Genomic DNA, 12676 nt, shown 5'->3' with positions numbered 1-12676 from the left:
ACTGATCTCGGAAACCAGGTGCTGTGGGTTCGGTCATGGCTGGTGCCTGTGGTTAAAGTTTAGCTGATGAAAGCGATGGAAATGTAAGCTTTGGGGAAGATACAGGGGAGTATATAGACTGTAAAGAGATTTAGGATAGATCAGGGCAACAAGGATGGAACATGGAGTATAGGTTCGGGATGTGCGAAGCGATTCAGAAGGTCTGAAAGAATTTTTTAAAAAGCTGAACTATTAGGTACAGCAAGTAATTAGGAAAGCTAATAGAATGTTATCATTTAATGTGAGGGGAATTGAGGTAAGAAGATTATGCTTCAGTTGTACAGGACACTGGTGAGACCATATCTGGAGTATTGTGTAGATTATTGGCCTCCTTATTTAAGGAAAGGTGTAAATGCGTTAGAAGTAGTTCAGAGAAGGTTTACAGGACTAATACCAAGAATGGTCAGGTTGTCTTATGAGGAAAGGCTGGACAGGCTAGGCTTGTATCCGCTGGAGTTTATAAGGCTAAGAGGCAACTTGACCGAAATCTTTCAGGTCCTGAGGGGCCTTGACAGGGTGAATGTGGAGAGGATGTTTCCTCTTGTGGGATAACATAGAACTAGAGATCACTGTTTAAAAATAAGGGATCGTTCATTTAAGACAGAGATGAGAGAATTTTTTTTCTCTCAGAGGGTCTTGAGTTTTTGGAACTCTCTTCCTCAAAAGGCAGTGGAAGCAGAGTCTTTGAATGTTTTGAAGGCAGAGCTAGATAGATTATTGAGCAACAAGGGGGTGAAAAGTTATCGGGAGGTCGGTGGGAGATTACAATCAGATTAGGCATGAACCTATTGAATGGCGGAAAGCAGGCTTGAATGGCCGAGTGGCCTACTCCTGCTCCTAGTTCATATCTTCACATGTTCTTTGAATCCAGGCTGCTTTCAGTGCCCGTATGCCACAAAGTAAAGGATGATTGACATTTTCACTGAGGAACATGTAAACAGACAGTGGATTCATTCAATGCGATGGTATGTTCCAGTTCGATAATGATCTAGATGAAGTAACTGAGGGCATCCTGGCTAAGTTTGCAGATGCTACAAAGATAGGTGGAGGCACAGGTAGCATTGAGGAGGCGGAGAGGCTGCAGAAGGATTTGAACAGGTTAGCAGAATGGGCAAAGAAGTGGCAGATGGAATACAACGTGGGGAAGTGTGAGGTCATGCACTTTGGTAGGAAGAATAGATGCATAGACTATTTTCTAAATGGGGAGAGAATTCAGAAATCTGGAGTGCAAAGGGACTTGGGAGTCCTAGTCCAGGATTCCCTTAAGGTTAACTTGCAGGTTGAGCCGGTAGTTAGGAAGGCAAATGCAATGTTTGCATTTATTTCGAGAGGACTAGAATATAAAAGCAGGGATGTGCTGCTGAGGCTTCATAGGGCTCTGGTCAGACCACATTTAAAATATTGTGAGCAATTTTGGGCCCAGTATCTCAAGAAGGATGTGCTGGCCCTGGAGAGGGTCCAGAGGAGGTTCACGAGAACGATCCCAGGTATGCAAAGCTTAACATATGAGGAACGTTTGAGGACTCTGGGTCTATACTCGATGGAGTTTAGAAGGATGAGGGGGGATCTGATTGAAACTTACAGAATACTGAAAGGCCTGGATAGAGTGGATGTGGAGAAGATGTTTCCAATAGTAGGAGAGACTAGGATCCGAGGGCACAGCCTCAGAGTAAAGGGAAGACCTTTTAGAACAGAGATGAGGAGAAACTTCTTTAGCCAGAGAGTGGTGAATCTATGGAATTCATTGCCACAGAAGGTTGTGGAGGCCAGGTCATTGAATGTATTTAAGAGCGAGATAGATGGGTTCTTGATTGGTAAGGGGATCAAAAGTTACGGGGAGAAGGAGGGAGAATGGGGTTGAGAAACTTATCAGCCATGATTGAATGGCAGAGCAGACTCGATGGGCCGAATGGCCTAATTTCTGCTCCTATGTCTTATGGTCTTATGGATATGTGCAATCATAGAATCAATTTCTATTTGTTGCTTTGAACCCAATATTTCTAATGGGTTGGATGTTATGCATACGTTTGATCTAATTTATCTTATTTTCTTTGAAATAAACATTCGTAAAACTATTTGTCTAGGAAGGTACTTGGGATAACAGCAGGGCTGGCAAAGTTTGGACAATATTTTCTTGTAGCCAAAGGACACAACGCAGAACTATGTCAGTAATATACGTAGAAGCCGGAATAGGGTGAATCCTCTGGCACTAGATGTTATCAAACCATCAATGTTTGGGTTGACAGCTGCATTTGCGAAACAAGATGTTACACAAATACCCTGGTGACCTAGTGGTTAGGATTCGGCGCTCTCATCGCCCAGGTTTGATCCCCGGTCTCGCTGTTGTGCAAAAATATCACAACCAGAAACCAATTACTGATTTGAAAAAGTTACCCCCAAAACCTCATCCCCTTCCCATGGCACCTTCCCATACAATCGCAGGAGGTGCAAAACCTGCCCCTTTACCTCCTCCCTTCTCATCGTCCAAGGCCCCAAACACTCCTTCCAGATGAAGCAGAGATTTATTTGCACTTCTTACAATTCAGGCTGTTGTATTCACTGCTCACAATGTGGTCTCCTCTACACTAGGGAGAGTAAGCACAGACTGACTGCCTGTTTTGCCAAACACATTCACAGCCCACAAGCATGACCCAGGCCTGCCTGTCACCATCTTGCTCTCACGCTCACATTTCTGTCCTCGACCTTCTACAATGTTCCAGTGAAGCCCAATGCAAACTGGCGGATCTGCACCTCATCTTCTCATTAGGCACTTTACAGCCTTCTGGACTCAACATTGAGGTCAACAAGTTCACATTATGAACTCCATCCTCCATTTTAATTTCCCTGCAGCCCCCCACCCCCCTCCACCCCAAGTGCCAGTCTGCGTCTTGTTCTCACGTTTTGCTTTCAGACAACGCTGACCCTTTTCCTGCTATTAACACATTCTGCTATTTTGCTTCCAGTCAGTGCTGACCTTTGTTTAGATATTAACACATGCTTTAGTCTTTAATGATATCATAAACATTTCCTTTGACTTGTGTTCCATGATATTTTTGTCATTGAATCCCTCCTGACCTCCAACCTATCTCTGACCCTCTATTTTGCTCCATCTGCTCCACCCTCCCTCGGCAGCAGCATAAAACCCATCACATTTCTATCTCCCTTCAGTTCTCAAGACATCATATTGTCTGGAAAAGTTAACTCAGTTTCTGTCTCTACAGATACTGCCAGGCCTGCTGTGAACTTCAGCGCCCCCCTGTTTTTATTAGAGCACCAATTCCTGGCTTTAATAAAACACGAAATGCATAGCAAGCCGGCCATAATCAGTGCAACGAGAAACAGAGTTAAAGCTCCTTGTGGGCATTAAATCGAACTGGAAATGTCTGAGGTGGAGATTAATAATTAAAAAATATGACATGAAAGTGGAAGAATTTTGTGTTGGTCAATTACTTTCCGTCATGAATATCTGCCGTGTGCTGCCTTAAAAGATTTACAAGAACCGCAGTGATTTGATTGGTGGGTTTTGGAAATTGAATTTTGCATTTCACAGCTTTTGGTACTATTTCACCAACCTGTCAATTTCATGTTCTAGCCAATGGCAGTGGTTGTTTTAATTGGCTGAATAGGTCATTTTGCCTCTGGAGAAAGTGGTTTAAAATGAAAAAAAAAAATGGCAAAAGTATCGTTTATCAAACTGCAGGGGTAACCTCCTTGCTGGCCTCGTGGCTAGGGTTCGGAACTTCTACTGCCGCGGCCCGGGTTCAATTTCTGGTTGATTAAAGCACAGTGATAACGCCCCTGGTGTCCGAGTGGACAGGATTCAGCACATTCACCGCCTCGGCCTTGTGTGGGAATGAGGGTTCTTTGCTCATGTCCACACTGCTTAAACAGAGAGTTTATATTATTGGTTAAAAACTGAAAACACAGTGGCAAATCAGTGGAGTGAGAGTTGAAGCTTCGCGTCAGAGCTGGTATCAGAGGGAATGGAGCAGGGAGAGAGGATCCTTGGGGTGATGTTCAGTGAGTTCAGGAGGATGGTATCAAAGGGAATGGAGTAGGGAGAGAGGATTTCTGGGGTGATGTTCAGTGAGTTCAGGAGGATTGTATCAGAGGGAATGGAGCAGGGAGAGAGGGTCCCTGAGGTGATATTCAGTGAGTTCAGGAGGATTGTATCAGAGGGAATGGAGCAGGGAGAGAGGATCCCTGGGGTAATGTTGAGTGAGTTCAGTAGTTTGTTGCGTCAGGCAGGCCACAGGTTCTGAGAATTTCCACGATTTGTGTTCCCTGGTGATCCTGATAAACCCCAAACTGTGGTAATAATTTGCAGGATTACTGCTCGATAATGTGTCTTTGTCAGAGCAGCCCCAGCTTCTGGGAGTCATCCTTGGGTTTGTGTCAGCTGTTCCTTCTGTCTTATATGTGTACTTTTTGTTATTCATTCATGCGATGTGGGCGTGGCTGTCTGGGCCAGCATTTATTGCACATCCCTAATTGCCTTGAGAAGGTGGCCTGTGACGTCTCTGCCTTGTGAGTGTTTGATTGGACAAGGGAGGGAGAGTCCAAGCGAATACTCTGGCGGTATGGGTTCAAATCCCAACATGGCAGTTGCTGGGATTTGAATTCAATTCATAAAATCTGGAATTGAAAACTGGCCTCAGTAATGGTAACCATTACCGATTGTCGTAAAAACCCATCTGCTGCACTAATATCCTTTAGTGAAGGAAATCTGCCATCTTTATCCGGCCTGGCCGACATCAAGCAAAGCAGCATTTCACTTGCATTTCCCCCAACTTAGTCTACGGCATTCGTTGCTCCCAATGCGGTCTCCGCTACATTGGAGAGACCAAACGCAAACTGGGCGACCGCTTTGCAGAACACCTGCGGTCTGTCCGCAAGAAAGACCCAAACCTCCCTGTCGCTTGCCATTTTAACACTACACCCTGCTCTCTTGCCCACATGTCGGTCCTTGGCTTTCTGCATTGTTCCAGTGAAGCCCAACGCAAACTGGAGGAACAGCACCTCATCTTCCGACTAGGCACTTTACAGCCTTCCAGGCTGAATATTGAGTTCAACAACTTTAGATCTTAAAATCCCCTCCCCCCATCCCCAGCCCGTTTCTTCCCCCTCCCTTTTGTTTTTTTCAATAATTTATATAGATTTTTCTTTTCCCACCTATTTCCATTATTTTTAAATCTACAACTAAGACCTTGTCAGCCTTTCCACCCCACCCCCACTAGAGCTGTACCTTGAGTGTCCTGCCATCCATTCTTAATTAGCACTTTTCTTAGATAATATCACCACCTTCAACACCTCTTTGATCCTTTTGTCTGTAACATCTTTTGATTATCTGCTCCTATCACTGCTTGCTTGTCCCTACAACCACCCCACCCTCAACTTCTCTCCCCCCGCCCCCCACCTTAAACCAGCTTATATTTCACCCCTCTCCTAACTACACTCAGTTCTGTTGAAGGGTCATGTGGACTCGAAACGTCAACTCTTTTCTTCTCCACCGATGCTGCCAGACCTGCTGAGTTTTTCCAGGTAATTCTGTTTTTGTTATGTGATTCCAGGTCCACAGCAATGTGACCTAACTGCCCTCTGAATTGGCCTCGGAAGCCGGGCTGTTCTGGGTGGCCTTGCCAGCGACACCCACATCTCATGAAAGGATAAAGAGAAAAAAAATCTTTTACTCCCTATCTAACCCCTGCTACACGGACACTGTGAGTGTTTAATGGGACAGTGTAAAGGAAACTTTAGTCCTCCATATGCTGTCCTGTATGGGCATCTGATGAAGCAGACCCCTGCTGTTTACTATTACCTGACATGTGACTGTGACAGGCCTGAGTATGAGTGAAATCACTGAGGTTCTCCTCGCTGTGCAATCATTCTGCTCTGGGGTTTGCCATAAAAAGGCAGAGGTAAAGCTGTAGTAACACCAATGGGTCGCTGGGTAGCGCGGTGACTCTTTCACTGAAGGACTTTGGGTTCTGAAGAAGAGTCAGAAGGACTCGAAACATTAACTCTGTTTTTTGTCTCCACATATGCTGTGAGACCTGCTGAGTTTTTCCAGCATTTGCTGTTTTTGTTTCACATCCCAGACAGGACTGGTTAAAAATACCTGCCTGGGAAAGGGGGGAAAACAGTGTAATAGGGAAAATGGAGCGGTGTCGATGGGCCTTGGAGAAAGGAGTTCAGCAAAGTCAGTTCGTTTCACATTCATGATTTATTAACAATTTCAGAGAACATTTTACAGGGAAGTTTATTTTAAAGTTAACTGAAGTGAATATAATGACTGTGAGTCACATTGAGAACAGAGCACATTCGCTCTGAGCTGCCAACTGTGTGTACAACTGTAACAGAGACCAGAAAGAGAAAACAGGAGCTCAATATAAAGGGAAGGGAATAATTGTGAATGAAGAAAGAGAAAAGTTACTTATTTACACAGGGAATTCAAACTACTGGGAAATTATATGCTGCTATTGCAATGCAATCATAATTATCTCGCACATTTGAAACAGAGAAACGGAAATATCGTCCAAGATTGTCTCCGTTACAAATTCGGAAACATAAACTGAAGGTATTTCATTTTTAGAGTCAACGAGAGGACATATTTTAAATTCGGAATACAGAGATCTCAATAAAGAGCTGAGGAAAATCTACGGTGTCCAAAATTCAACCGGTCACTTGATCTGTAAAAGAGAATGAAATAATGAAGCAGATGTTTATGATCTAGTTAGAGTTTTAATCAATGAAACATTGAGAGATTTTTCAAACCGCTCCTGTCAGTTTGAAGTGTGAATGGATTGAATCTTCTCACCTTCGCCAGAGTGACGGCAGCGCTGTAGAAAATGCTCAGGAAGAACAGGATGATGAATGTAGAAGCGGTTGTCCAGATATTGCCGTTATCATCCTCAGAGTCTTCAGTCCAGATGCGATCTGTGGAATCTACAGGGATATAGCCGAGGAGATATAATTAAGATTGTTTATTCATCTAGGATATCACTTTTTAAACATTTCCTTTACTCTTTCCTAAGTTATTAATGTATTCAATGTTCAATGTATATCTACTATTAAGTTCGTGACACTCAGTAACCCATTTCTGTAACTATCTCCACAGCTGTTCTTCCTTTGCAATCTTTGTACAGTCCGTGTCGGAAAATATGGCAACATTTCTCCAGTATCAGTTCATTTTCGAACAATTTCATACGATCTATTATTGGAGAATATTATGATGGGTATCGGGAGAGATTCACTGAGCAACTTATTTGGAAACTGTGAACGTTGCTTTTTAAAATCTCGGATGCGATTTCCCATCTTGTTTGTTTATTTGTGATGGGAATGTTTGGTGCGTCATTAACTTAAATCAGTTTCTCAGTAAGAGCATATTTTCAGTGTGTTTATTGGGTAATAGAGACAATCGCCAGAAGATATGCCCTTTAAAAAGTACATTTGAATTATACTTTCTTCAATCGCCTGGCGTTTGTGTTGTGCTTTAGCTTTTGTGTGTGTCTGCATGAGTATGTCGCACTTTGCATTACTGTTTGTTTGTGTGTCCATAGGTGTACATATGTGTTAATATGTGTGTTCATGTGCCAATGTGTGCTGATTTGTGTATTTTTGTGTCTGCGTCTTAACGTATATTTTGTTTTTCTGCCAATGTGGATGTATGAGTGTGTTATTGTGTGTGTTTATGTTTTGATTTCCATATTTACTTATTACTATCTGTGTTAATGTGTGTTTACCTGTTTAATGTGTGCCTGCTAATATGAGTGTTAATGTTTCTTTTTGTGTTCCACGTATATGTCAGCATATTAATGTCTGTGTCACAGCATCTGTGTGTGTATGTGTGTGTGGGTGTAACACAGCGAGAGAGAGAGAGTTTTTAATATGTGCATTTGTGTGTTGATCGATATTTAGAACTATGTATCAACGTGTGTTTATGTTTTCATATGTACTAACGTTTGTTTTTTGTTTTCTAGTGTGTATGAGTATATTCATGTTTGTGTCTACATGTGTGTCTGTGAATGTGTTAGTCTGTTCCTCTGTGTTTTTGTGTCTGGGTGTCGCCTGCTCATATGTGTGCATGTGTTAATGTGTGTCCATGCATTTGTTTTAATGTGTACGATAGTGTTATGTCTGTATTTATGTCATTGTGAACGTGTGATAATGCATATGCTAAAAGTTACATTTGTGCTTTGTGTCCTTGTATGAGTCTGCTTGTCTGGTTTTATCTGTTTGTGTGTGTGATTGTGGGTATGTGTGTGAGTGAGTGTGTCTGTGTGTGTATTTCTGCATGTGTGTGATTGTGTGCGTGTGTATTTGCTTATGTGTGTGATTTTATGTACGTGTGTGTCTGTGTATGTTTGTGCATCTGCACCCATGTGTTTGTGATTGTGCACACGTGTGTGCACGTGTGTGTGCACGTGTGTCTGTATTTGTCTATGTGTGTCTGCCTGTGTTTGTGTGACTGCGCATGTGTGGGTGTAAATGTGTCTGCCTGTACCTGTGTGTGTTTGTGTCTGTGTGTCTGTGCCTATGTGTGTGTGTACGCGTGTTTGTGTCTGTCCATTTTTGTCAGCTGTGTGTATTTTTACTATTTTTCCGAATTTCACCAGTACCAATGATCGAGTCTGACCTTGATGGTGAAAGTTTTGGTGAATATTTTCAATGTTCTGTGTATAAACGTGTTTTCTGTGAGATGCAAGGTGATATCAGGTGAACGAATGCAAACAATCAACCATCTGTCTCATAAAATTCAGGGACAGCACCTTGAACAACCCAGGGAGGAGTCAATCACCAGTTTAGATTCGGATTATGGGAAATCAATCTTAGCATAATCTTAACAGGAACAAGAGTGTTAAAACATCTTCAAATTATGTTGCATAAATATATGTTCTTACAACATCCTAAGCATGATGGGAGTTTAAAATCTGTGGCCAGTAAACTGGAAGCCGACTTGGACTGTTGGTAACTGAGTAGAGACCCATTCCCTTCCAGATTCACTGCTCGGTGAGTGAGGGTCCAGTGAGCTAATAGTTTTGCTCTGTCTGGTTGTCTAAGCAATTTCCCTTTCGGTTCTCTCTGATGAGAAGGTGGAGACACATCGGGTTAACCAATGACCTTCCTCGTCTTTTTGTTTAGCAAGTGGAGGTAAAATTGGCTTAAAATTTTCCTTTCAGTTTTCTCTGTTGGGGAAGTGGAGGTACAGCGGGTTAACAATTTCCCTTCCCCACTCTCTGTTGGGAAAGTGGGGTACAGTGGCTAAACAATTCCCCCCCACCCGCTGTTGTGGAAGTGGAGGTGCAGTGGGTTAACAATGTCCCCTTCCGCTCTCTCTGTTGGGGAAGTGGGGGTAAAGCGGGTTAACAATTTCCCTTCTCCTCCCTCTGTTGGGGAAGTGGGGTACAGTGGGTTAAAATATTCCCCTCCAACTCTCTTTTAGCGAAGTCGGGGTACAGTGGGTTAACAACTTCCCTTCCACCTCTCTCTGTTGGGGAAGAGGAGGTGCAGTGGGCTAACAATTTCTCTTCCCCCTCTCCCTGATGGGGGATTATTGGGACATGTTTCTGTGCGACACTACTTCAGTTCCCAGTGGGTGTGGTGCAGCAGCTTAAAGCTGACATCTATTTTAAAGGGATGGATAATAAGAGAAGCAGGAACACCGAGATCTAAATGTGCTGTGTTTGTTTGTTGGAAATGGGAATGGTCAGATTTCTCCTCAGTGGGAGGAGAGTTGGTGATGTTATTTTGCAGAATCCCGTAATGAATGAGCTTTATTCTGTCTCTAACCCAGGGTGTATCTGATCTGGGAGCACTGGGTGTACAAGTCTAGGGTGTGAGCCCTGTAAATATCCGATTTTAACTAAACAGCTCTAACATTAGCAAAAGTGGAAAACAACATTGATTAAATGACTGTGCATTTAAATCACGATTGGAGAAAAGGACTTTATTATTTTTTATTGAAGTTTGAAATGTAACTGAGAGATTCTCATTGACATGAATTAATGGTGTCCATCAGTGCAAGGGAAATGTTCACAAAACTCGGTTTACCGCTGGATTTATCAACCGTTCTGTTGATGATCTTCAAGGGGATCGCTTCATGTCCCACCACACAGGAGTAAGAAGCGCCGCTGGCCCACTCCTCCGCTGCAATGGATAACAGGCTGTACATGAAGAAGGAGCTATTGCCGTTCTCCGCCACCACCTCGGTGTTCTTGTAGTTCCCGGGATTCACCGGCTTGTCATTGACGGTCCACTTGACGAAGATCTCTCGGGGTGAGAAACCTCTCACTAAGCAGCTGAGGGAGACGAATCTCTGAGCGGAGACATCTTCTGCCGAGGGCAGGAGGACAGACACGGACGGTTCCCGCAGGTCTTTAGCTGCAGAAAATGTACAATAAATGTCAATAAACTGGATAATTTCGTAGACAATGAAACCGCTGGTTAGATGTGAGAGAAACGTGTTTTGTGATGAATATTAAGGGCTTTCATTATCCACTTCTTGGAAATATATCACCGATCCTTCACTATAGCTGAATCAAAATCCTGGAACTCCCTCCCTAACAGCACTGTGGGTGTATCTACATCACATGGACTGCAGCGGTTCAAGAAGGCAGCTCAACACCACCTTGTCAAGGGCAATTAGGGGTGGGCAATAAACGCTGGCCCAGCCAGCGACGCCCACATGCCATGAATTAATAAATAAAAATCTTTGGGATCTGTCCGGTTTTCCAGCTCGGGGCAGAGGTGGATACAATCCTTTTCCCTGAGAACTTATGGGGTTGGACGAGAAAGTTTCTCAAAGTTTACAGCACAGAAACAGGCCATTCGGCCCAACTGGTCTGTGTTGGTGTTTCAGCTTCGCACCAGGCTTCTCCCATCTTGCTTCATCTAAACCCAATGGCACAGCCTTCAGTTCATTGTTCATTCATCTACTTATCAATTTCCCCCTGAAAGTCCACAGGCCCAGAGCGTTTAGTTGGCGAAATTGCTAATCAGAGTAGACCATAAATACACTGAATAGTAAATATTGATTCTTACACTTACACTGGAAATAGACACATTGAACTACTTATTGCTTCAATCTCACCGCTCACCTGGTTCCTTGTGGATGGAACTTCTTAAAGGAGTCGGCAGATCCTGATGGCTCACCACGCAGTAGAACTCAGCCCCACTCAGCCAGGCTTGTGTCGAGATGTTTACGTTGCTGACCACACTGTCGGGATCCTCTCCCGGTTGGACGGCGATCTCTGATTTCAAAGGCTTCTTCTCTTGTTTCCAGGACACGAGGACTCCATAAGGAGCATTAGAAACGATGCAGGTTAAGGTCACGGTCGCCTCCAGTAAGACCTGTTCTATTGGCGGTGGCAGTAGAGTAATTGTGGGATCGTTGCAGTGGGAATCACCTGTGAGACAGAAATGAAAATCAACCAAAGTTTCATATTCAGAATCAGGACAGCAGTATTCAGCCTTCACTCCCTGAAGGAGAATAAATCACCTTGGACATATCAACCTCTAAATATCGTCTTTAATTTTCTTTACACAATGGAAAACCAGCTTGGCCTTTGTAAATCGTTCTCATAATTTAAGTCCTTCAGCCCCGGAAACATTCTCGTGAATCTATGTTGCCCCAGTCCCAATACAAATATACCATTCCTGGGCCCTGGAATGCAGTACTGAAAGCCGTTTTATAAATAGGGTGGATGCACTTTCCAACACTCTCTCCCGAAGCTGTTACCAGTGAAGGGTTCCAGACACCTTCTGCCTCTCCAAATATGATCAGCTGACTCAGGGTAAAGCTAATGTCAAGTCCACCTCACTCACTCTGTGACGTCAATGTCGAGACGTCACGTGATAAAATCCTGAATGGTGAACAATCCGAATGCAGCCATTACATCGGAATTAAACAATAACTACATGATAGTAAATTAGAAGTTGTTCCGTCTACTAACTCCAATAAATTCCTGATTTGAGTAACATCGGAGAGCAGAATGATCTATTGCTTCCTCGGTTTGTATTTCTTACCCTCACACTTGGTGGCGTTTCGACTTTGGGTGACCCCTTGGTGAGTGACCTGACAGGTATAGACCGCGTCGCTGAACCATTCCCCAGCGGAGACTTTCAGCCGACTGGTCGCCGAGAAGTTCCCGTTCACTTCAAAGGCGGGAGAGGTGACAATTCCTGAATCCATGGGTTGTCCTTTGTTCAGCCACTTCACGGTGATTGGATTTGGTCGGAAATCGATGATTGAACAGACGGCGGTGGCAAATTTGTTGGTTGTGATTTCTTCCCGGGAACTCACGGTGAGGAGAATAGTTGGAGGGACGATGTCAGGAGGACATTCAAGAAACACAGGTTAAACATTTCTGGGAGAAGAAATTGATAACAGACACAATTAATTCCTATATTTTAATAGGTTCTTTTCCGTTAATAGACACTAACCCTAGAATTTGCAGGGATCAAATCTATGCAGAGCACTATAAATGTGTTATAACCAAGGCCCTATACAGGTTAATCACAGCCTTTCTGTTTCTCACAGGTTCCCCAACACTTACATTGCATTCCAATGCTCTTGTCTGAACCGCTGTGTCGAACCTCACCTTGATTTTGCTGCATTCTCCCTCTGACTCGGTGATGG

At 43.6% G+C, this 12676-nt stretch overlaps 1 gene segment (V, D, J or C); it reads right to left on the bottom strand.

The window, feature by feature from the left end:
* Window positions 1-6243: 6243 nt before the first annotated feature.
* On the bottom strand, window positions 6244-12229 carry LOC144697763 (Ig heavy chain C region, membrane-bound form-like). The segment is given in 5 exon segments: window positions 6244-6728; window positions 6857-6984; window positions 10090-10419; window positions 11136-11444; window positions 12064-12229. Coding segments are annotated over 5 exon segments (942 nt in total).
* Between the last annotated feature and the right edge of the window lie 447 nt (window positions 12230-12676).

Source organism: Cetorhinus maximus, chromosome 23 (genome assembly GCF_964194155.1).
Source record: "Cetorhinus maximus chromosome 23, sCetMax3.hap1.1, whole genome shotgun sequence".
Taxonomy (NCBI): Eukaryota; Metazoa; Chordata; class Chondrichthyes; order Lamniformes; family Cetorhinidae; genus Cetorhinus; species Cetorhinus maximus.
The sequence above is the reverse complement of the archived record's forward strand: the minus strand, read 5'-3'. Positions and strand labels throughout refer to the sequence as shown.